At 36.1% G+C, this 27,034-nt stretch overlaps 1 protein-coding gene across 1 annotated transcript in view; it reads right to left on the bottom strand.

Annotated features, from left to right (window-relative positions):
* Nucleotides 1–27,034, bottom strand: part of LOC111139165 (mirror-image polydactyly 1) — a 255,511-nt gene that overhangs the window by 51,892 nt on the left and 176,585 nt on the right. Inside the window, exon 10 of the mRNA XM_022491338.1 lies at nucleotides 215–445. Within this exon, the coding sequence (XP_022347046.1) occupies nucleotides 215–445 (231 nt within the window). The remainder of the gene's footprint in view (nucleotides 1–214; nucleotides 446–27,034) is intronic.

The following is a 27,034-nucleotide window of genomic DNA, read 5'->3' as shown; positions in this document are numbered from 1 at the left end:
TAACCACGATTCCCAAGTGAATGACTTTTTTGACCCCCAACTATGGGCACGATAGGCAATCTAAAAAATAAAAAAGTCCATTTGGCTCAATCTACTTTTGTCATAAACCATTAACAGCATGACTAATAAATAATCTATTATTTAGCTGCAAAAAAGGTATTCTTGTTTTGTTTTGTTTCATGCTTTTGAAACCATGCAAGATCATTTTACTTACTTCTGTACTTTGTCATTGGCCGCTTGGGAGGCCTCCATGGCGTGCTGAAGCTCTAATTCCATGTTTGCTCGATCTGTCAGAGCTTGCTGCAGTTGGGTAGCCAGTTCCTCATTCTCTTGTTGAGTGATGGACACTATGTTCTCTCTACTTTTTAAAGCTTCTTCGTAAGTGCTAAGGGTATGGTTAAACTGATCCTTCAGATTTTCTTCTTGGGATAAAGATTTGTGTAAACTGAGAAAAACATAAAAATAAATAATTGAAACATAAATATGTAGTCTTCCTGACCAATAATCTATTTAACAAAAATCTCCATAAGAAACACCCATTTCTAAAAATCAATGAAGACCCACTTAAATGGGGAGAATGGGCATTGGCTTAGCAGATCCAGGCTTTCTTCAGCTGAGCACTTAATGAGAATGAATGCGGGCTGTATGAGCACCGGTCAGCCCATACACAGATATAAATGAAGTTAAAATCACTAGTCTGACTGCACAGAAATAATACATATTCAGGTACCTTTTCTTTTTGTTAATGAATCTCATGCCAAATATATCCACTCATTAAGTCATACAAATAGCATATAAATTAAGACTAAATGAATGCAGAAGAAAATGCAGACAAATAGAACCCTAAAATGCTAAAGGTCAAATCTTTGATATGTCATTACACCTACCGCCTGAGGTTATTTTGAAATGGCACCACGCACCTCACTCAATTAAATAAAGACATTTTGAAAATATAAATATTTAATAAGGGAAATTTAAAACCCACACAGGAGATGTTTTTTTTTTTATTAAATAAAATAATTTCAGTATATGCATACAAAAGAAATGTCAATCGGAGACTTGAAGTAAAACAACCTAACTATATAATACAGATTGATGATGTGAAAGAAAGTAATATAATTCTGAAAGCTTCAAAAAGCTTGTCAGGGAACTTTAGCACTGGCTGAATATCTAGTCTGATACTTTATTTAAAAGTGTTCAAACCAAAGTAATTATATATTTCTTCTTTTTGTTTAAGTAACCTATAGATCTCTCTAGTGTGCTCACTTTGTAGAAGGTGTCACACAGAAATAAGAAGGACATGAAACAGGGACAGTCAGCATACCAAAAGACATCATTTCAAGATCCAAATTAGTTCTTAGAAAGAAAGACTGCTACTAAACTGCGGCCAGTTGATTACTACATAAAAATAAGAAAGGTGTTTAGTGCTGTATTTGTAGCGTGCAAAGAAGTATCTTTCTTTATAGTTTTCACCTTGTTATCTAACCCTTATTTCATTTTTTCTAAGTTCTTTCGACCAATCCATATGCCTAACGGTTCCCATCTCTTGCCCATTTTCCTATCCTTTCTATGTTCTTTCACACTTTCTGATTCCTCTTATTCCATGTTTGTTTCCATCAAGCCACCTCTTTGGCTACTTGAAAGATCCAAGAAAGAAAGAAACAAAAAACAAACAAAACAAAAAGCTTGAATAAAAAAGTCTCTTTATGTTCTTTACACTTAAAAGATTATTACTTACATTTTAATTGTTAATTATATTTTAAGTTACACAGAGTACACAAATCCAAAGTATTCAGCTTGACAAAATGTAAAGAACAAAATATGTAATAAACCCAGAAGATTCCCCTCTGTTCCCTTCCAGTTAATTCCCCTTTCCCAAAGCAATCACTTATTCAACCTCTATTCAGATTAGTATTGTCTGTTTTTGAACTTTTGGTCTGGCTTACTTTATTTAATAAGGCTTATGAGATTCATCCTACTGTTGCATGTAGTTCACTGCTTTTATTGCTAAGAAGTATTCTGTTATATAAATATACCACAATTCATTTAATCATTCCACTATTACTATTAATATTCTTGTATGTTATCTTTTGATGGACCTAAGTACTCATCGCCCCCCCCCCCACTTCTCTGAGCTATAATTGACATAAGTACTCCTTTCTGAAGTAAGAACTGCTCTATAGGGTATATGTATGTTCAGATCAAGCAGATGCTGCGCAGAGTTTCCCAAAGTGGTCCTACAGATTTACACTCTCACCAGCAGTATATGGGAGTCACAATTACTCTACATTCTCCCTTCGAGTATTCTCCCTACTGGTAAACTATAGCCATTCTTACAGGGGTGCAGTGCAATTTCACTCTCTTAATATTGTCTTTTGATGAATATTAAGTTCTTAATGTGAATGAAGTCCAATAAATCATTGTTTCTTTAATGGCAGGGCTTTTTATAACCTATTTTAAAAAATCTTGGCTTAACTGTTCCTTTATGTTTTACCCTTATGCATATGGTCTCGTTTAAAGTTCACAGGGGACAGCTTCGTTTGGGAATTCTGCATTTGTCTACCATGTCCATAACACTATTCAGTATACTCTCGCCAATTAAATATTAAGAATCAATGACTCGGTTTTTAAAATCTCACCTTTATTAAAACCATGGTATCCCAATTTTAATTCTCTAATCATTCATCACTTTCTGGTTGTCTATCCTTTAATTTTTTTTCAAATTTATATCTCATTTTTCTCTCAGTTGTACCTGTGACTGGGATCCCTAACTCTCAAGCTCAAAACACTACTCATCATTCAAAATGCCTTGGAAACCTTTAAATACCCATCAAGACTTTCTCAAACAGAAGCAGTAGCTGGAATGATGTTTTAAAACAATAAAACAGATAATGCCACTTAAAATCCTGCAGGGCCATCTCACTGCACTCGGAATAAATCTCTACAAATAACAACAAATTGTCTATTTTAACTCACTAAACCTCACAACAACTTATGAGAGAAGTCCTATCAATATTTTTTTTAATAGATGAGGAAATTGAAGCAAACATAGGGCAGTATTTTAGTTAATCTCACACAGCTAACAGAACCAGACTCTCAACCCACAGTCTTTCTCCTGGGCTGAAAGGTGAAACACTCCTCCCAGCTGGCCATGAGCCACGGAGCCCTGTATCATTTGTTCTCTCTTCCTCCTCATCTTCTAGCCAGACATTCAGTTTCTCAAGTCCGTCAAGCTTTTCCTGCGTGAAGCATTTGTTTGTAATGTCTCTCTCCTCTCCCTGACAAACTTCTCATTCATTTGGTCTCAGCATGAATACTGCTTTCTCAGATAAAGCTTTTATGACGTTTCAATCTAAATTCTGGTGTTCCTTCTTTGTTATTCTGTCTCAATGACCCTAGTCTTTTTCTTCTTAGAACTTAAAATAATTTGTAGTTTTTTTAGATCTATTTTTAGATCACAAGTTTCATCTTGTGATCTACTTCCCAATTCTACACTCTATTTACAAAGGGCAATTTTTTAAAATGGGGACACATTCCTTAGTAACTTCAATAAATCAAAATGCGGATATTTCTAAGGACACTTTCTTATCAGAATAAAGATGAAGCAGAGGGGCTAGATTCCTAGCATATATAAATCTCTACCATTTAGAGTGTATTTTTGTTTTAATACTGTTTTTTTCCCTCAGAGTGCTCTTCCCTAGGTCCACCTTGTTTAGCTTTTTTCATAGAGTCAAATCACATTTAACCTATTCTCAAAGTTATTGATTTTCAGATGCATTTCTAGCAATGGCAGCAGAATTACAATTTATTGGTCTTAAATGACGTCGTATTGGAAAATACTTGAATTTTAGTAAGAATAAATGATAAGACAACAGCAGAAAAGAGCCATTAAATCAGTCTCAGAAGTTCCAAAGCCTGTGGCTCATCCAGGATTCACAAAGAATGGCAATTATTTACGTTTATCATGAAATTAATGAGGTAATATCTGTAAGGTTTCCACTCTTACAGTTTTCAAGTGATGTAATTATTTTTTAAATTTTTGTTATTATAGAAAGTGAGACTTTGAAGATATTTTTACTTGGTAATTTTTCATATTATAATTCTAATCCAAAGCAAATGAGACCATACATTGCCTCTTAATGCTGCTCACCACATTGAGTCCAATAGCAGGCCAGGGCTGAAAATACCCTTGGATGGGCACTGTACTAGTAAGCAGCATGTAATGGATTTCCTTTCTGGGGTGGTTTCTTTTTTTTTTTTTTTTTAATTTTATTTTATTTTTTCAGTGTTCAAGATTCATTGTTTATGCACCACACCCAGTGCTCCATGCAATACATGCCCTCCTTAATACCCACTACCAGGTCGTCTGAACCCCCCCCCCCCCGGAGTGGTTTCTGTCTTAGTTTCAATTCCCTCTAGTCTGTGGTCATGACTTTTCCTAGTCCCTGACCCTCTGAACTGCCTCAGCTTAAACTACTTTGGAATTATCAAGCTTATGACCCAATTTTACGTTTTGCTTGCAGATAGTTATGTTCTCCTGAGCTTATCTGCTTTCCTGCTTGCAGAACTTGCTTTCTCTCAATTGTCATGTCACACGTGGATTCAGCTTATTCTTGCAACTAGTACTTTTCCATTTACACCAAGTGTTAATGCTACTTTTCCTGGCTTCCTCTTTTGTCTCTGTGATCAGGTATTAACTTAAATCCTTCATGAGTCACTTTACTCAGCATCCTACAATATGCACTTATCTTCTGCTCATTCTTCTTTTATTTACAGTAATTGCTCAATCAATCAAGTGTTTTATGTATGCTATTTTAAATGGATAAATAGTTCAAATTAAAAATTTAGAGGTGAGGTACCACAGTATAAACCAACAGTTATTACCTAGGAGTAATTTTGTCCCTCAGGGGCCATTTGCAACATCTGAAGACATTTCTAGTTGTCATAACTTGAGGAGGGGAGTACTACTAGCATTTAGTGGGTAGAGGCCAGAGATGATGCTAAGCTTCTTCCATTGCAGGGGACAGTCTAATGTGTCAAAAATGCCAAACCTGGTGTACATGCAAAGATTTTGGCTTTGGACTTTGAAGAAGCAGATTCAAATTTCAGTCCTGTCATTCACTCTGTATGACCTTAGGAAGATACTTTACCTTTCTGAATATTAATTTCAGCAACTCAAGAACAATGAGAAAAATTTCATGGAGTTCACATGAGAACAAAATTACGTGATCTAGCTATGTGAAAATACCTAGCACAACACCTGGTAAAGAACGGGCACTTACCTTGTGTAATTCTTTTTTTTTTTTTTTAAAGATTTTATTTATTTAATTGACAGAGAGAGAGAGAGGGATCACAAGTAGGCAGAGAGGCAGGCAGAGAGAGAGACAGGGAAGCAGGCTTCCCGCTGAGCAGAGAGCCTGACGCAGGGCTAGATCCCAGGATCATGACCTGAGCTGAAGGAGAGGCCCAACCCACAGAGCCACCCAGGCGCCCCCGCCTTGAGTAATTCTTAAAAGAAATAATTTATCTCTAATTTTGAATGATATCTTATACAATACTCAGACATTTTGCAAATAGTTTGATGAAAAACAACTGCCTGTTTCTACAGGTTTTTCATGAATTGGGAGAAATAACTCGTTTTCTTAACCTTTATCACTTACTGATAACATTCTTAAATCATTCTGAAAAACAAAAAAAGAGGCAGGTTTGGCTTGTTTTACCAAATTAAAATAAATAAAGACAAAGCAAGTATGAAAGGCAGAAGTATGTGCTACCCTATCCTAAGTGTACATTTTCTGAGAGGATAATGTCTGTATTTACTTCCTGGTTTACTGCATCAATTAGTTTGATCTGAATTTCTGACCTATGATTTGCCTTCTCTCTGAAGAACTTCTTTTAACATTTTCTGCAAACAGGTGCATTGGCGACAAATTCCCTCAATTTTTGTTTATCTGAGAAAGTCTTTATTTTCTTTTACCTTTGAAGGGTAATTTTCTGGGATACAGAATTCTAGGTTGATGTCCCAGGTTTTAGTCTGACATTCAAGGTAGTCCAAAATTCTATTCTACTTTTCAGATTTCATCCTACATACTCTATCGAAATTTTTTATTCTAGCCAAATGGAAATATAAATTGTTCTTTGAAAATGCCGTTGCACTTTCCCCTTTGCATTATTGCTCACGCTCTTGCCTTCACTTTTCCTTTCCCTCCCCCATCACCACGCTTCAAGATCCAGACTGCAACAACTGTCATGAAGTTACCCCCATACCCTCCTGCCCAAGGGGACACTTCTTCCTCTGAGCTCTCATACCCTTTCTATATTCCTTATATTATATTTATCACTTTCTACTATCCTCTGTAGTTATTATATACTTGTCTTCTTTCCTACTAGGTTCTAATACTATTGAAAGAGGGAATGTTTTATTCTTCTTTGTTTCCTTCTAGGGCCTAACTCAGTGGCTTCTCTACAGGAGGCATACAAAAAGTTATTTATTGGATGTTGTTGCTTTAATTCTCTATTTGAACAAGTGGCCTCAAGTACTGTAAAAGGATCACATCAATTTTCTTTCCTTTCCTTTTCTCTGTATCTTAAGGTACAGCTCCATATGTTCCATATTTTACCTTTACTCACGCTCCATTCCATTACTTTTTTGGGGATATTTTAAAAATAAACTCTTTGTTTTGAGATCATTGTAGATTCACATGCAGTTGGCAAGAAATACCACAGAAAAATCCTTGTTGTCCTTTACCTACTTTCCCACAATGGTAATATTTTATAAAATTATAGTATAAAAGCACCACCAAGATAGTGACATTGATATGGTCGAGACAAACAACAGTTACATCACCACAAAGATCCCTCATGTTTCCCCACCACTCCTTCCCCTTCTTAAACGCTAACCTCTAATCTGTTTCCCATTTCTATAATGTTGTTTCAAGAATGTTTTATAAATGGAAAGGTTGCTTTTGGAACTGTCTTTTTTTATTCAGCATAATTTCTGGGGATTCATGTATCAAAAATATTTTGTTGCATGTATCAAAAATTTGTGCATTTTTTTTAAAGAAATGGTCCATTACTTTAAAGTTGTGCCATTTTTATGTGTGTAGAGTTGTTGACAGTAATCCTTATTTTTATATCTGTAAATTCTATAGTGCTATCCTCTGTTTCATTCCTGATATTGGTGAAGTGTCTTTTCTCTGCTCTTATATGCTTCTTTCTGTTATCTTTATCATTTCTTCCTCCTGCTTATTTTGCATTTATTTTTCTGTTCTCTTTCTAGATTCTTGATGTAGGGGCTTGATTATTAATTTGATATATTTCCAATTTTCCTTAATGCATTTAGTATTCTCGGCACTGCTTTAGCTGTGTCCCACATATTTTGGTTTGCTGTCACTGACTTCCATGTATTTTAAAAAATTTCCCTTGAAGAGCTTCCCTATGACCCTGCAATTGCACTACTGGGTATTTACCCCAAAGATACAGATGTAGTGAAAAGAAGGGCCATCTGTACTCCAATGTTTATAGCAGCAATGGCCACGGTCGCCAAACTGTGGAAAGAACCAAGATGCCCTTCAATGGACGAATGGATAAGGAAGATGTGGTCCATATATACAATGGAGTATTATGCCTCCATCAGAAAGGATGAATACCCAACTTTTGTAGCAACATGGACGGGACTGGAAGAGATTATGCTGAGTGAAATAAGTCAAGCAGAGAGAGTCAATTATCATATGGTTTCACTCATTTGTGGAGCATAACAAATAGCATGGAGGACAAGGAGAGATGGAGAGGAGAAGGGAGTTGAGGGAAATTGGAAGGGGAGGTGAACCATGAGAGACTATGGACTCTGAAAAACAATCTGAGGGTTTTGAAGGGGCGGGGGATGGGAGGTTGGGGGAACCAGGTGGTGGGTATTAGGGAGGGCACAGATTGCATGGAGCACTGGGTGTGGTGCAAAAACAATGAATATTGTTACGCTTAAAAGAAATAAAAAATTAAAAAAAAATTCCCCTTGAGAATTCCTCTTTGATTCATGGATTATTTAGAAATGCATTGTTTAGTTTTCAAGTGTTTGGAGATCTGTTATCTTTCTGTTACCAATATTTGTTCCGATTCTACTGTGGTTAAAGAGCATACACTGTATGATTTCAGTCCTTTTAAGTCAATTGAAGTTGATTTTATGACTTAGAATATGATCTCTCTTGGTATATGTTTTGTTGGCATTTACAAAGAAATATGTATCCTGCTCTTGTGCGGAATATCTAAAACTGTTGATTAGATCCTGGTAGTTGATGGTCATGTTGAGTTCTTCTGTATCCCTGGATTTTTTTTTTTTTTCTGTCTAGTGAGAGGAAGGTGTCAACACCTTCAAACTGTAGTTGTGGGTCTGTCAATTTCTCTTTTCAGTTCCATCAGTTTTTGCTTCACATATTTTTAGTTCTCTTGTTTGGTATAAACATATTTAAGATTGTTATGTATTTTTGGTGGGCTCTTTTTATAATTCAATGCCCCTTCCTGATAAGTGTTTTTGTTTTAAAGTCTACTTATAAAATACCAGTATAGCCATTTTTGCTTGCCTTTGAATTGTGTTTTTATGGTTTATCTTCTGTTCTCTTATTTAATGATTTTATTTGCTGTGAGTTTCTTATAGCCAGCATAGAGTTGGGCCATAATTTTTATTTTTAATTATTATTTTATTTATTTATTTGAGAAGGTGAGGGAGAGAGGGAGATGAAAAGGCAGAGGGAGAGAGAGACAGAATCTTAAGCAGGCTCCATGCCCAGTGTGGAGCCTAATGTGGGGCTCAATCTCATAATCTTGAGATCATGAGCTGAAACCAAGAGTTGGATGCTTAACTAAGTGAGCCATCCAGGTGCCCCATAGGCCATAATTCTTTTTTTTTTTTTTTAAGATTTTATTTATTTATTTGAGAGAGAGACAGTGAGAGAGAGCATGAGCGAGAAGGTCAGAAGGAGAAGCAGACTCCCCATGGAGCTGGGAGCCCGATGCGGGACTCGATCCTGGAACTCCGGGACCATGACCTGAGCTGAAGGCAGTCGTCCAACCAACTGAGCCACCCAGGCGTCCCTAGGCCATAATTCTTAATCCAATTTGTCCATCTCTGTCTGTTGTTATATTTGGACCTTAACATTTGTTATATTTGGACCATTAACATTCAAGTTTGGGCTTAAGCCTGCCATTTCACTGTTTGTTGCTCCTGAAGTTTTATTGTTGTTCTGTTTTTTTTTTTTTCCTGTTTTCTTTCCCCTGCTTCCCTGTAGGTTACTTGAACACATTTTGAAATTCCATTTTTATAGATCTACAATGTCTTTTAAAGTGTATCTCTAGGTATATCATTCTACATACATAAATTATTATAGTCTATTGACGTCATTATTTTACCAGCTCCAGTGGAATATAGACATTTTACTGCTGTTAACATTTCTTTGTCCTCCCTTATTCATAATATTTTTAAAATTTTATTTTTTTTCAGTGTTCCAAAATTCATTGTTTATGCACCACACCCAGTGCTCTATGCAATATGTGCCCCCCATAATACCCACCATCAGGCTCACCCCCCCAATCCCCAAAACCCTCAGTTTGTTTCTCAGAGTCCACAGTCTCTCATGGTTTTTCTCCCCCTCCAATTTCCCCCAACTCACTTCTCTTCTCCACCTCCCAATGTCTTCAATGTTATTCCTTATGCTCCCCAAGTAAGTGAAACCATATGATAATTGACTCTCTCTGCTTGGTTTATTTCACTCAGCATAATCTCTTCCAGTCCCGTCCACGTTGATACAAAAGTTGGGTATTCATCCTTTCTGATGGAGGCATAATCCTCCACTGTATATGTGGACCATATCTTCTTTATCCATTCGTCCGTTGAAGAGCATCTTAGTTCTTTCCACAGTTAGGCGACTGTGCCATTGCTGCTACGAACTTTGGGGTACAGGTGGCTCTTCTTTTCACTACATCTGTATCTTTGGGGTAAATACCCAATAGTGCAATTGCAGGGTCATAGGGTAGCTCCGTTTTTAATTTCTTAAGAAATCTCCACACTGTTTTCCAAAGTGGCTGCACCAACTTGCATTCCCACCAACAGTGAAGAGGGGTCCCCCTTTTCCACATCCTCTCCAACATTTGTTGTTTACTGTCTTGTTGATTTTGGCTATTCTAACTGGTGTAAGGTGGTATCTCAATGTGGTTTTGATTTGAATCTCCCTGATGGCTAATGATGATGAACATTTTTTCATGTGTCTGTTAGCCTTTTGTATGTCATTTTTGGAGAAGTGTCTGTTCATGTCTTCTGCCCATTTTTTGATGTGATTATCTGTTTTGTGTGTGTTGAGTTTGAGGAGTTCTTTATAGATCTTGGAAATCAGCTCTTTGTCTGTAGTGTGATTTGTGAATATCTTCTCCCATTCCTCGGGGTTGCCTCTTTGTTTTGTTGACTGTTTCCTTTGTTGTGCAGAAGCTTTTGACCTTGATGAAGTCCTAAAAGTTCATTTTTGCTTTTGTTTCCTTTGCCTTTGGAGACATATCCTAAAAGAAGTTGTGTCCAATGTTGGAGAGGTTATTGCCTACGTTCTCTAGGATTTTGATAGATTCCTGACTCACACTAAGGTCTTTTAACCATTTCAAGTTTATCTTTATGTATGGTGTAAGAGATGGTTGCATTTCATTCTTCTACACATAGCTGTCCAATTTTCCCAGCCAGCACCATTTATTGAAGAGAATGTCTTTTTTCCACTGTATATTTTTTCCTGCTTTGTCGAAGATTATTTGACCATAGAGTTGAGGGTCCATATCTGGGCTCTTTACTCTGGTCCACTGGTCTATGTGTCTGTTTTTGTGCTAGTACCATACTGTCTTAATGATCATAGCTTTGTAGTAAAGCTTGAAAACAGTCAATGTGATACCCGTAGTTTTTTCTTTTTCAATATTTCCTTAGCAATTTGGGGTCTCTTCTGGTTCCATACAAATCGATCTATGAAAAACCCACAGCAAATATCATCCTCAATGGGGAAAAGCTAACAGCCTTCCCTTTGAGATCACGGACACAACAAGGATGTCCACTCTCACCACTGCTATTTAACATAGTACTAGAAGTCCAACAACAGCAATCAGACAACAAAAAGAAATAAAAGGTATTCAAATCGGCAAAGAAGAAGTCAAACTCTCTCTCTTTGCAGGTGACATGATACTTTCTATGGAAAACCCAAAAGACTCCACCCCCAAACTACTAGAACTCATACAGCAATTCAGTAATGTGGCAGGATACAAAATCAATGTACAGAAATCAGTTGCTTTCTTATACACTAACAATGAAAAAATAGAAAGGGAAATTAGAGAATCGATTCCATTTACTATAGCACCAAGAACCATAAGATACCTAGGAATAAACCTAACCAAAGAGGTAAAGGATCTGTACTAGTAGAACTACAGTACACACATGAAAGAAATTGAAGAAGACACAAAAAGATGGAAGAGCATTCCATGCTCATGGATCAGAAAAAATAAACATTGTTAAAATGTCTGTACTACTTAGAGCCATCTATACTTTCAATGCTAACCCGATCAAAAGTCCACTGGCATTTTTCAAAGAGCTGGAACAAACAATCCTAATATTTATAATTATTTTAAATATATCCTCTACATACATTTAGAACCAAATCAGAGAGGGCTATATTTTTCCTTCAATCATCAAACATAATTTGAAAACTCAAAGGGCCTATTATATATTTTCAATTTGCTTAGTGTTCTTCTTTCCTTCCTGACATTTCAAGGTTTTTTATCTTTCTTTTTAGATAACCTTCATTAGCATTGTTATAGGGTATATTTCTTGATAAAGTCTATTTTTCCTTCATCTGAGAATATCTTGATTTCTGCCTTTTTTTTCTTAAAGTAGACTCCACGACCAGTGTAGAGCTCAATGTGGTGCTAGAATTCATGACCTGGAGATCAAAATTGAAGCTGAGATCTAGAGTCTGATGCTTAATGGACTGAGTCATCCAGGTGTCCTGATTTCTCCCTTTATTCTTTTTTTTTTTTTTAAAGCTTTATTTATTTATTTATTTATTTATTTATTTATTTAAGAGAGACTCATCAAGCAGACTCCCCAATGATTGTAGAGCCCCACTTGGGGCTCAACCCCATGACCCATGAGATCATGACCTGAGCCAATTCCAAGAGTCTGTTACTCAACTGAATAAGACACCCAGGTGCCCTCTGCCTTTATTTTTTTTTTTTGAAGTAGATTTCCCTGGATCTAGAATTTGGTCTTGACGATGCTTTTCTTACAGCCCTTGAAAAACATTGTGCCGCTTTTTTCTGTCCTCTATAGCTTCTGACTGATGCCTGTTAATGTGAATGGTTTTTCCCCTATAGGCAAGGTGTTCCTCTCCAGCTGTTTTCAAGATTCTTTCTCTTTAATTTTCAGAAGTTTAATTATGGTGTGTCATGGGGTATATTTACTTGGGTTTCCCTGTTTAAAGTTCTCAGCTTCTTGTAGGCTTATGTCTCTTGCCACATTTGGACAATTTTCAGTCATTATTTCCTTGCATAAGTTTGCAGCTCCATCCTCTTTCTTTTTTCCTGCCATGGAAGACTCCAATGACACAAATGTTTGGTCTTTTATTATAGTTTGTGGGTCCCTGAGGCTCTGATCTTTTTTTTTTTCCAGTCTATGTCTCTGTTCTTCAGACTTAGTCATTTTTATTGTTCTATCGTCCAGTCACTGCTTTTTTTCTGCTCTTAATCCAGCTCTTGAGCCCATTCCCCGGGCTTTACATTTCAATTGTCTTTCTCAGTTTTAAAATTTTTGTTTGAAAAACAAACAAATAAAATTTCCATTTGTTCCTTCATTACATTTTCTATTTTTCCACCTTCTCAGAACCAGAATTCTCCTTTTTCAAATATGAAGGAATACTTATTCATTTCACTTCCAATCATGGCTGCTTTCCATAGCTTTATTGATGAAATATTTGTATGTCATATGATAAAGTTTAAGATGTGTTTTGTTGCCTATATTCTGTAAGGGGTAGATAAATATGAATGGTTTTGTGAACAAAGTTACCTACTATTTTGTTTCTCAGGTCACCAAATTCATGAAAAATATAATCTACTCTTGGATAATCAGGAACTGATCCTACTACATCAATTTCCAGGGCTGTGAGATAGTCAGTAATTAAACATTTTAAATAAATTTTCAAGTTTTATTGAGAAATAACTGACATACATCACTGTATGAATTTAAGGTAAACAGCACGATGGGTTGATTTATATATATTGTGAAATGATTAGCACAATAGGTTCAACTAACATCCATTTTCTCATATGGATACAATAAAAAGAAAAGAAAGAAGAAAAGAATAAAAGACAAAATTTCTCGTTGTGATGAGAACTCTTAGGATGTACTCTTTTTATAACTTTCCTGTATATCCTACCTACATTACCTCCCTAGTACTTATCAATGAAAGTTTGTGCCATTTTAGCCATCTTCCTTCAATTCCCCTTCCCTTGTCCTCTGCTTCTGGTAACCAAAAATCTGATCTCCTTTTCTATGCACTTTTTTTTAAAGAGTCTACACTTAACCGATCATACAGTCTTTGTTTTTCCCTATTTCACTTAGCATAATGTCTTTAAGTTTTTTTTTGTTTTTTTTTTTAATTTTATTTTTTATAAACATATAATAATATATTTTTATCCCCAGGGGTACAGGTCTGTGAATCGCCAGGTTTACACACTTCACAGCACTCACCATAGTACATACCCTCCCCAATGTCCATAACCCCATCTCCCTTCTCCCAACCCCCTCCCCCCAGCAACCCTCAGTTTGTTTTGTGAGATTAAGAGTCACTTATGGTTTGTCTCCCTCCCAATCCCATCTTGTTTCATTTACTCTTCTCCTACCCCCTTAACCCCCCTGTCTTTAAGTTTTAACCAAGTTGTCACACATGGTAAGATTTTTTTGAATTGCTGAATAATATTCCATTGTGTGTGTGTGTGTGTGTGTATACATATATATATAATACTCCATTGTGGAATGGAATATAGTATTCCATTGTGTGTGTGTGTGTGTGTGTGTGTGTGTGTATGTAAATACATACATACACAACACGACTTATTTATCTATTCATCTTAGTGGATACTTAGGTGTTTCCATGTCTTGGCTTATAAATAATGCTGCTATAAACACAGGGATGTGTGTATCTTTTCAAGTTCATATCTTCATTTCCTTGGGATATATTTCTAGAAGTGGAATTGCTGGATCATATGGTAGTTTTTTTATTTTTTGAGGAACCTCCATACTGTTTTCCATAGTGCTTATACTAATTTATAATCCTACCAAAGGTGCACAAGGGTTCTTTTCTCCACATGAACACTAGCAGCTGTTATCTCTCGTCTTTTTGATGATGCCCATTCTAACAGGCCTGAGGTGGTATCTCACTGTAGTTTTAATTTGCATTTCCTTAATGACTAGTGATGCTGAGCACCTTTAATGTACCTGTTGGCCTTTCATATATCTTCTTTGGAGAAATGTCTTTTCAGATCTCTGCCCATTTTTTAATTGGATTTTTTTTTTCTATCAGGTTGTATGAGCTCTTTATATATTTTGGATATTAATCCCTTATCTGATAGATGGCTATAAATATTTTTCTCATTATACAGGTTGTCTTTCCACTTTTTGACTGTTTTGTTTGCTGTGCAGAAGTCTACCTTTTTTTTTGTTGTTGTTGTTGCCTGTCTTAGATGTCATACCAAAAAAATCATTACCAAGGCCTACATCAAGAAGCTTTGTTCTTGTTTTCTTCTAGGAATTTCATGGTTTCAAGTCTTACATTTAGGTCTTTAATCCATTTTGAATTAATTTTTGTGAGTGGTGTAAGACAGGGTCCAATTTCATTCTTTTACATGTGAATATCCATGTAATACATGTGAATATTGCAGCACCATTCATTCAAGAGACTGTCATTTCTCCATTAAGTATTGTCAAGTATTAGTTGACTGTATTGTCAGGATTATTTTTTGGCTCTTGATTCTGTTCAATTTGTCTATTTGTCTGTTTTTATGCCAGTACCATACTGTTCTGATGACTAAAGCTTTACAGTATAGCTTGAAATCAGGAGGTGTGATACTTCCTATTTTGTTCTTCTTGGATGTCTTTGACTTTCAGAGTTCTCTGTAGTTCCATATACACAAATCAATCAAAAGCATCTGACTGATGAAGGTAGGACTTCTAGTACTAAGTTGAACAACAGTGGTGAGAGTGGACATCCCTATCATGTTCCTGACCTAGGGGTAAAGCTCTCAGTTTTTCCCCATTGAGAATGATGTTAGCTATGGGTCTTTTGTATATGGCTTTATGATGTTGAGGTATGTTCCATCTATCGCTACTTTGTTGAGGGTTTTTATCAAGAAAGGATGCTGTATTTTGTCAAATGCTTTTTGTGCATCTACTGAGAGGACCTCCTTTCTTTTATTAATACAGTGTATCAGGTTGATTGATTTGTGGATGTTGAAGCACCCCTGCAGCCCAGGAATAAATCCCACTCTGTTTTGGTGACTAATCCTTTTAATGCACTGTTGGATCCAATTAGCCAGTATCTTGTTGAGAATTTTTCTATCCATGTTCATCAGGGATACTGGTCTGTAATTCTCCTTTTCAGTGGAGTCTTTGGCTTTGGATGGAACTGGTTTTTTAACTTTTTTTTTCAGAAATTTTTGTAGCTGTTGTATAGAAATGTTACTGATTTTTTTTGTATGTTATTTTGTATCCTGCAACTTTATAGAATTCATTGATTAGATCTAAGAGTTTTTGGTTGAGTCTTCAGGATTTTCTTTATATAAAATCATGTCATCTGCACATAGAAATAACTACACTTCTTCTTTTCCAATTCTGATATTTTTTATTTCTTTTTCTTGCCTGATTATTCCAGCTAGGACTTCCATACCATGTTGAATAGAGGTGGTGATAGTGAACACCCTTGTCTTATTCTTGATTTTAGAGGAAAAGCTTTCATTCTTTCACCACTGAGTATGATATTAGCTGCTGGTTTGTCATATATGACCTTTACTACATTCATATATATTTCTTCTATGCCTAATTTGTTATAAGTTCTTATTATGAATGGATGTTGAATTTTGTCCAATGCTTTTTCTGTGTCTGAGATGATCATATGATTCTTTCCTTTCATTCTATTAATGTGATGCATCACAGTGATTGATTTGTGTATGTTGAACCATCTGTGCATCCCAAGGATAAATCCCACCTGATCATGGTAAATGATCCTTTTAATGTACTATTAAATTTGGTTTGTTAATATTTTATTGAGAATTTTTGTATCTTTATTCATTAGGGATATTAGTCTGTATTTTTCTAAGTAGTGTCTTTTTCTGATTTTGGTATCAAGATAATGCTGGCTACATAAAGCGATTTTTGGGAGGGTTCCCTCCTCTCTGAGTTTTTGGAAGAACTTAAGAAGGGCTGATGTAAATTCTTTAATTATTTGGTAAAATTGATCAATGAAGCCATCTGGTCTTGAGGTTTTCTTTTCAGGAGACTTTTATGCACCGATTCAAACTCATTCCTAGTAATTGCTCTATTCAGATTTTCCATTTCTTCCTGATTCAATCCTGGTAACTTGTATATTTCTAAGTATTCTTCCATTTTCACTAGGTTGTGAAGTTTATTGGTGTGTAGTTCACAGCTGCCTCTTCTGATCTCTTGAATTTCTGTGATATCAGTTGTGATGTCTCCTTTTTCATTTATAATTTTATTTATTTGGGTCCTTTCTCTGTTTTCCTTGGTTAGTCCAACTAAGGGTTTGTCAATTTTATCTTTTCAAAGAACCAACTCCTATTCTGGCTAGTATTTTCTAGTGGTTTTCTATTCTCCATTTCATTTACTTTTGCTATAATCTTTATTATTTCCTTTCTCCTGCTAACTTTAGGTTTTTTTTCTTCTAGTTCCTCAAGACATAGAGATAGGTTGAGGTTGCTTTTTTGGACTCTTTGTTTCTTAATAGGTGTTTATTGTTGTGAAATTCCCTCTTAGAACTGCTTTTGCTGCATCCCATAAGTTCTGGTATGTTTTGTTTCCATTTCTGTTTGTCTCAAGAAACTCTTTTATCTTTTCCTTATTTGCTTCTTTTTTTCCCCCCATTCATTGTTCAGGAGAGTGTTGTTTAATTTCCAAGTGTTGGCGAATTTTCCAGTTTTGCTTCTGTTATTGATTTCTAATTTTATGCCATTGTGATCAGAGAAGACACTTGGTATGATTTCAAACTTCTTGAATTTGAATTTGCTAAGATTTGTTTTGTTGCCTAAAATATGGTCTGTCTTTTAAAATGCACCCTGTGTGCCTGAGAAGAATGTGTATTTTGTTGTTGTTGGATAGAATGTTCTATATATATCTATTTGCTATTTGGTGTATAGTGTTGTATAAACCTGCTGTTTCATTATTGATTCTCTGTCTGAATGATCCAACCATTGTTCTGAGTAGGGTATTACAGTCTCCAACTATTATTTAATGTGTTATTGTTTATTTCCCCTCTTAGCTCTGTTAATTTTTGCTTTATATATTTAGGTACTCTGATGTTGGGTGCATAAATATTTACAATTGTTGTAACATCTTGATATAGTGACCCCTTTATCATTATATCATAACCTTCTTTGTCTCTTTTTTTAATTTTTAGTTTAAAGTATGTTTTGTCTGATGTCAGTATAGCTATCCCTACTTCCTTCTTGGTTACCATTTGCTTGAAATGTCTTTTTATTTCCTTTCACTCTCATTCTGTGTGTCTTTAAGGCTAACATGAGTCTCTTAAAGGCAGCATATTGTTGTTGTTGTTTTTAATCCATTCAGCCATTCTATGTCTTTTTTTTTAGCCACCTTTCAGAAAAAACAATTTCAACTCTTCGTTTTTAATATACACTAACTCATTATTTACAAATTAGCTTTTCTCTATTTTTAAAAAAAATTATTTTTTTGTAATGACATGGACAGAGCTAGAGTATTGTGTGAAGTAAGATAAGTCAGTGAGATAAAGACAAATACCATATGATTTCGCTCATAAGTGGATTTTAAGAAACAAAACAAATGTGCAAAGGGAAAAAGAGAGACAGACACACTAAGAAACAAACTCTTAATCAGTTTGTTCTTACAAACTGATGGTTACCAGGGTGGAGGTGGGTGGGGGAATGGATTCAATAAGTTATGGGGATTAAGGAAGTGCACTTCTTGTGAAGAGCACTGGGTATTGTATAGAAGTACTGAGTCACTATACTGTATATTTGAAACTAATATTACACTGTATATTAACTAATTGGAATCTCTGTCTTTTGAGTGGAGAATTTAATCTGTTTATACGTAAGTAAATTTGATAGGTAAAGACTTACAACTGCTATTTTGTTCATTGTTTCCTGGTTACTTTGTATATCCATTGCTCCTTGTTTCTTATCCTGTTATATTTTATTTCTGTTTTGAAATCTTTTGGTACTAGTATGTTTGACTTCTTTGTTATGTTCATATGATTCTTTTCTTGCACTCTACTCTATTCTATTCTATTAATGTATCAAGATTTTCCCTTGTGATTACCATGAGGCTTAAACTTGTAATATCCTCTTTTAAACTCATAATTAATCCAGTAGGATTTGTATACTTTACACTTTACTTCTTCTCACCCTTACATTTTGGGTTACTGCTGTTATAATTTACGCTTTTTTAATACTGTGTAACTAACAGAATCTTATATTTATGATTGTTTGGACTTTTTTTTTTAACTTTTAAACAAGAATTTTGAGTTATGCACCACATTACCATATTGCAGAATCTAACTATATGTTTACCATTATCAGGGAGATTTATGCTACCTTTTTGTGTGTGTGTGTGTGTTTTTAAAGATTTTATTTATTAATTTGAGTGACAGGGAGACAAACAGAGAGAGCACAAGAAGGGGGAGAGGCAGAGGGAGAGAAAATCAGGCTTCCCAGTAAGCAGGGAGCCTGATGCTGTACTCAATCCCAGGACCTGGAGATCACGACCTGAGCTGAAGACAGACCCTAACCATGTCAACCACCCAGGCACCACCCCCGCCCTTTTTGTGTTTTTATCATTCTAATTACATTCTTTTATTTCCACGCAAAGAATTCCATTTTGCATTTCTTGTAAGGTTAAGTAATGAACCTGGTAATGAACTCTGTTGTCTTTTTCTTGGGAAAGTCTTTATCCCTCCTTAATTTCTGAAGGAGAGCATATAGAATTCTTTTCAATTCAAGTTATAGAATTCTTGGTTGACAGTTATTTTCTTGTAATATTTTGAATATGTCATCTCATTCTCTCCTGGCCAGAGAAATTTCTGTTGAGAAATCCATCCATAGTTTTATTGGAATTCTTTTGTATGTAACTTCTCTCTTTTCTCTTGCTGTTCTTATAATTCTTTGTCTTTGACTTTTGACAGTTTAGTTATGTGTCTCAGTGTAGCCCACTTTGGGTTCAACCTAGTTGGGATCATTTGGGCCTCATGGATCTGGATGTCCATTTATTTCCCAGGGTCAGGAAGTTTTCAACTATTATTACTTTAAATATAATTTCTCTTTTTCTTCTTCTGAATTTCCCATAATGTGAATATTTTTTCTTTTCATTGTGTCCCATGATTCCCATAAGCTTTCTTTACTCTTTTCATTTTTTTTTTTTCTTTTTGCTCTTCTGACTGGGTAATTTCCAACATCCTATCCTCTAAGTCACTGCTTTCTTCTTCTTCTTCCTTTTTTTAAATGTGTTCTTCTTCATAGGTGAATCTACTTGTGAAACTCTTTATTGAATTCTTCAGTTATTGTATTTTTCAACTCTAGGATCTCCCTTCTTTCCTTCCTTCCTTCCTTATTTCTATTTATCTTTTGTGGTTGCTATTTCCTTGTCCAATTTCTTGTTCTTCTCATGCATTGTTTTCCTAGTTTCATTTAGTTTTCTATGCTTTCTTATAGTTCATTGAACTTCTTTAAGAAGGTTATTTTGAACATTTTGCTTGATAGTTCAAAATCTCCATTTCTCTAGGGTCAGTTATTGGAGCTTAATTAGTTTCCTTTGGTGATGTCACATTTACCTGATTTTTTGTGATCCTTGATTCCTTACATTGGTTTTAGCCATTTGAATAATGGGGCTCCTCTTCCAGACTTTACAGGCTTGCTTTGGCAGAGATCTTTCTTTATCAGTCAGCTAAGTTTGGGTTCTGGGTGAGTCTGCTGGTAATGTTTTGGGCATGTGGGGTCTGTTATTGCCATCTACTTTTAGGTAACTACTTGAGCTCTGAGGATGGGAATGGTTAAGGTGGGTTGTACCATTGGCTGAGACCAGCTGGATAGGACTGCTGCCTTGGTTTCCTACCCAAGTGAGGCTGTTGGGTTGGCTCCATGGTTGCCTGAATTCACTGGTCAGGTTTACCAGATGGTTGGGACTGGGTACTACATTTAGTAGCAGATAGGGCTATGAATTAGCTCCCCAGCCCAGTCAGGGCAGCAGATCGGAACTATATAGGTCCTATATAGGGCCTATATAGATCATTTTGGGTCCTTAATCAGGCCTGAGTGTGCATTCAATTCCCTGGTCAGATGAGACTACTGCTTTTGCTCTACAGATGGGGGGAAGACATAGGCTGTGCTCTCTGTTCAAGCGCCACTGTGTGCAGGCCTCCTGAATGGGTTACACAGTTTCCCATGTGCTCTGGTTATGTTCACTGGTCGAACAGACTAAAGGCTACATTTCAGCAGGGCTATAAATTAGATTCCTTGCCTGCATGCAGCCATAGAAAGAGCTCTACAACTGGCAAAGCTCTTTATTTTCTTAACTCAAGCTGACCTGCACCCCAAGTTCCCTGGCCATATAGGGCCACTGGCTTCTCTCTACACTATTGGTTCTGTCTGTTCTTCTCTTGGCTTGCGTGCTGCTGGGATGCACCACTTTCAGGTGTTTTTGCCAGCCCTTCTGGTCAGGTGGGGCTGGAAGATACTCTCCATAATCCGTAGCACTCTGTCTCATCTTCCTTGCTTGGGGAGGAGGGTGAAAGGGGCTGCTCTAAGGCTATTCTCAGTTTGGCTATGGATTAACCTCTCTGCCTGTGTATAGCAAGGGGATGTCTCCAAACCCAGTACTGGCTTTGGTTTAGGGTGATCAGTCCCGTCCATTTGCTTCTCAGCTCAAATGCTGTTGGGCTACACAGCTTCCAGAAGTTGTCGCCAGCCATTCTGGTCAGGATGGGGGCTGGAAGGGATTCTCTACAGTGGGTGGGGTTGTGATTTCTGCTTGGGTATGGGCAATGTGGACTCTAGGGTTGGTATAATTCCTCATTAGAGGATCTGAAACAGGCAGATCTGTACCTCACTGAGTTCTCTGGTCACAATGTGCCCCTGGCTTGGTTCTGTAGATGAGCCAAGCCACTGCTTGGGATTACTATTTGGGCACTGTGGATAGAAACTCAGTCTGCCAACATCTGTGAGCTGGCTGTTAGAAACCCATCCTCCCGTTTCTGTCAGATTCCCAGTGGCTGTCTCCCAGATAATCTCTGTGGTGTAAGATCAGAGGAGGGGCTCCTACAAAGTGACCCACAATGCTGGGGGAGAGTTGTTGTCTTCCCAGGTTTTCTTTTCCCATTCTCACTTGAGACCTCTCTGTATGGTGCTGTGCTATACTGGGGAAGAGGCAATGCAGTCAATATGTAGCTACTTCTAATCTTGTCATTCAGTCTGTCTTCTTGGTCTTTGAGGTGCAAGGGGGTGCTTCAGCCTCATCCCTGTGTTATATGATTCTTTCAGTGGTGTCTTATTCTTGAATAGATATTAGCTGTTCCTTTTGTGAAGGAGAGTAGAGTTGGAAATGATCTATGCCACAATCTTGGTGATGGCACTCAATTAAATGTTTTTTTTTTTTTTTCTAATGGATTTTTAGAGTTAGTGGAATGATTGTTACATTTCTAATCAATGAATTCAACAGATACTTAGTGGCCACCAGTTTGTATCATAAAATGTAGCAACCAGGAATGTTTCAATAAATATCAATAAATATGTTGATCATACATCAAGAAAAATGCTTGAAAATTTAAGTTCAGAATTAACTGACTTAGTTTATAATAAAGAATTTATTTATTTCTGAAATAACTTCAACAAGTTATTTTATCAAATAAAACCAACTGAGACAACAGAAGTAACAAGTCAGTGGAATCACCTCACTGTCTGATTTACATATTAAATCTCCTCAACCACATTCTTAACTGTACTGAATGCATTTCCCTATAATTGTATGTCATTCAGAACTAAGGCCTATTATACCAGAGCATAAGCTGATTTCCTCAAAAATAAGTAAGGAAAGTCAACTATTATTTGCCTGAAGGAGCAAACTGATAGCTGGAAAACCCCAAAGTATCTGGAGATTCAGCAACACACCTCTAAATTACACACGTGTCAAAGATGAAGTCTCCAGAGAGTGTGACAAGTATTTTGAACTAAATGAAAGTGGAAATACAACTTATCAAAGTTTGTGGGACACAGCAAAAATAGTGCTGAGAGGAAAACTGATAGGACTGAATACATATATTAGAAAAGAAGAAAGATCTAAAATTAGTAACACAAGTTTTACCTTAGGAAATTAGACAAAGAAGAGTAATGTAAATTTAAAGCAAACAGAAGAAAAAAAATACAATTTAGGTCAGAAATGAATGCAATTGCAAACAGGAATCAATAGAGAAAATCATCCAAATCAAAAGCTGATTCCTCGAGAATATCAGTGTGTTAGTTTCCTAGGGCTGCCATAACAAATTATCATGAATTGGTGGCTTAAAAAAATGGAAATTTATTCCTGTATTCTGGAGACCAGAAGTTTGAAATTGAGGAGTCAGCAGGACTGTAGTCTCTTCAGAGGCTCTAGGAAAATTTCTTCCCTTGCCTGTTCCAGCTTCTGGCGGCTGTATTTCTTTGCTTATGGCTATATCACTCTAATCTCTTCACAAGGCTTTCTCCTCTGTCTGTCTCTCTCAAAACTCCCTCTGCCACTCTCTGATAAACAGACATCTGATTGTATTTAGGACCACCTTGATAATCTAGATTACATTACCCCTTCCAAGTTCCTTCACTTAATCACATCAAAAATTGTTAAAGTAAAAAAAAAAAAATTGTTAAGGTAACAATTCTTAAGAAAAGGAAATAAAAGGTATATAGATCAGGAAGTAAGAAATAAAATGTATTTGTTTAGGATGACATGATTATCTGTGTAAAAATATCTCAAAGACTAAATAAAAACAAAACACACCAAAACAAACAAACAAACAAACAAAAAAACCCCATTGAACTCCTGGAACTAAAGAGCAAGGGTGTAGGGTTACAGGTTAATATAAAGCCAATTGCCTTCCTACAGCAGCAGTGAACAATTTTAGTTTAAAATTAAAACACAATACCATCCCTCCCCCCTGGTGAAATATTTTAGGTATACATCCAACAACATATGTACAGGATCTATATGAGGAAAATACTGATGAAAGAAATCAAAGACAGCCTGGGGCGCCTGGGTGGCTCAGTGGGTTAAAGAAATCAAAGACAGCCTAAATAAATGGAGAAATATTCCACATACATGGATAAAAAGACTCAAAATTGTTAAGATGTTAATTTTTGCCAACTTAATCTCTAGATTCAATGAAATTCCAATCAAAATCCTAGCAAATTATTTTGTAGATATTGACAAACTGATGCTAAAGTTTATATGGAGAGACAAAAAATCCAGAATAATCTAATCAACATAGGAGAACAAAGTCAGAGGACTGACTCTACCTAAATGCAAGACTTACTATAAAGTTACAGCAATTAAGACAGCATTATATTGGTAAAAGAATAGACAAATAGATCAAAGGAAGAAAAAGAGAACCCTGAAATAGAGCCACACAAATAAAGTCAACTGATCTTTGACAAAGGAGCAAAAGGCAATTCAATGGAAAACTGACAGCTTTTTTTTTTTTTTTTTTTCAACACATGGCACTGGAATTGGATGTCCAGAGAAAAAAGTGAATCTAGACAGAGAATTTTCACCCTTCACAGAAAATAACTAAAAATGGATGATAGGCTTAAAAGCAAAACAAAATACAACTTCTAGAAGATAACATAGAAAAAAACTGAGTTGACCTTGGGTTTGGTAATGAGTTTTTGGATATAATACCAAAAATATTATCCACAGGGGCACCTGGGTGGCTCAGTAGGTTAAGTGTCTGCCTTCAGCTCAGATCATGATCCCAGGGTCCTGGGACTGAGTCCTGCAACAGGCTCCTTGCTCAGCTGGGAACCTGCTTCTCCCTCTGCTAGCTTTTCCCCCAGCTTGTGCACACACACTCTCTCTCTCTGACAAATAAAATCTTAAAAATAATAATAATAATAATAAATTAAAAAATGATCTGTGAAAAAAGTAGATGTTAGATCTTATTAAAGTTAAAAACTTGTATAACGTAAGACATGCTGTTAAGAGAATGAAAAATAATCCATAGACAGAGAGAAAATCTTTGCAAACATGTCTGATGAAGGACTAGTATGTAAAATATACAAAGAACACTTAAAACTCAATAATAAATAGACCACTCTATTAAAAAATGGACAAAAGTTCTAAATAGCTATCTCACCAAAGAAGAATTACAGATCATAAATAAACATATAAAAATATTCTCAACATCATATAATATCAAGGACTTGCAGATTAAAACAATGAGATACAACTATACACACATGGGAATGGTTAAATCCTAAAAAGGTAATACCACCAAATTCTGATGCATATACAGAATAGCAGGATTTCTCATTTACTGCTGGTAGAAATGCAAAATGATAGAACCACTCTGAAAGATAATTTGGCAGGTTCTTACAAAGCTAAACACAATCTTACCATTTGATCTAGTGATTGTGCTCCTAAGTATTTACCCTATAGGAATGAAAACCCATGTCTACACAAAAACCTGCATATGAATGCTTATAGACTTATAATTAATTTATAATTAATTTCCCAAATTGGAAGCAATGAAGATATTTTTCAATAGATGAAAAAACTAAAAAAACTAAAACATAAAACTGTGGTACATTCATATAATGGAATATTATTTATTAATAAAAAATGAGCTATCAAGCCATAAAAATATGTGGAAAAATATATATCTTTAAATATTATGTATTTTGTTTATGTATTTTGTGTATTATGTGGTGAGAGACACCAGTCTAAAAGAAGCAAGTCTGGAAGGCTATACGCTTTAGGATTCCAATTGTATGACATCATAGAAAAGGCAAAAACTACAGAGACAGTAAAAAGATCAGTAGTTGCCAAGGGTCCGGAGGGAGGTAGACAGGAGTAAAAAGACAAAGTACCGGGACGCCTGGGTGGCTCAGTTGGTTGGACGACTGCCTTCGGCTCAGGTCATGATCCCGGAGTCCTGGGATCGAGTCCCGCATCAGGCTCCCAGCTCCATGGGGAGTCTGCTTCTCCCTCTGACCTTCTCCTTGCTCATGCTCTCTCTCACTGTCTCTCTCTCAAATAAATAAATAAAATCTTTAAAAAAAAAAAAAAAGACAAAGTACCTGGGTTTTTATAAGTGCTGAGACTATTCTGCATGATACTGTTACAGTAAATACATGACATTTTGAATTTTTCAAAACCCAAAGAAACTTACAACACAAAAAGTGAAACTTAATGTAAACTATCAACTTTAGGTAATAACAATGTACTGATATGGTGTCATTAATTTTAACAAATGTGCCACACCAATACAGAACATTAATACTGGGCAATCTCTGTGTGTGTGTGTATGTGTGTGTGTGTGTGTGTGCACGTGCACATGTGTAAGGAGGTATATGGGAACTCTACTATTTGCTCAATTTTATTGTAAATCTAAACTGTCGTAATAAATAGAAGTCTATTATTACCCTCCCCCCCACCCCCAACACACACACACACACACACACACACACACACACACACACACACACGATAGGAATGAAGACAGGCTAAGATTGGTTTGGTAGGAATCAAAAATGACGAGATACAAAGAAACAAGGGCAAGCATATCCAGCAATGATATAGTCTCCATATCAGACCTAATCACACCTGAATTTGACTGTCTGTACTAATTTATAAGTGAAAAATTAAAGTACCTCCACGGGAGGGCTTATCAGATAGGGTAAACCTTACTTGTGATCAGGTATCATTATTTTTATGTAGTTGCTAGATAACACCTCTTAAAAATGGCATAGAAGAAATCTTTGCACAATGTTGAAGCTTGGATTCAATTATCTCTAGATAGTAGTGATCTTGCAATGCTGAGGCCTAGTTAAATGCCAGATATTAGCTGTCATCCTAATTCTACTGAGATGGGGTATTTCATCTAAGAACAGTCCAAAAGAAGAATACTATCTATATAAGGATCAGTTCTGGAGAAGAAGATTTTTGAGGACCTTTGCACACACTATGCCTAGCCAGTTTCCTAGTAAATGGCTGAGAAGTTTGCTCAGCTATTGAAAATTATGTCTCATACCATCTGCATGAATAAATGATTATCTTAAAAATGTAGGAACAGCAAATAACCAACTATTCTTACATAGGATATATATTTTTCAATTTTATTAAGGATCCTAATTAGCTGTCTTTTAAAAAGTTAGGGCCTATTAAGCATAGAGTTTCATTTCACATTATATAATACTGCTTAGGAGATGGACTGATGCTGATCTCAGATATGAGGTCTAAATAAACTCTACAAGACTACTGCAAATGCACACTGCTTGATACACTGCTGTTGCTGAACAGCTATTAGGTTAGCTGAAGTGCTGAATGGAGGGTTCAGTCAGTATATGCGTACCGGAAGCACGTGCTTTGTTTTACTTATGGGGGGTGCATTGTGAGGCCGAGGGCAGTCCTCCCTTCCTCACATGAATGAATGACTACTGAGTGCTGGACACTTGGCTAGAACTAGAGTGGAGACTACACACACTTGTCAAATTATTACAGATACTGTAAAGGAAGGGA

The sequence above is a fragment of the Enhydra lutris genome, unplaced genomic scaffold, assembly GCF_002288905.1.
Source record: "Enhydra lutris kenyoni isolate GAN:26980312 unplaced genomic scaffold, ASM228890v2 scaffoldscaffold4, whole genome shotgun sequence".
Lineage (NCBI taxonomy): Eukaryota > Metazoa > Chordata > Mammalia > Carnivora > Mustelidae > Enhydra > Enhydra lutris.
The sequence above is the reverse complement of the archived record's forward strand: the minus strand, read 5'-3'. Positions and strand labels throughout refer to the sequence as shown.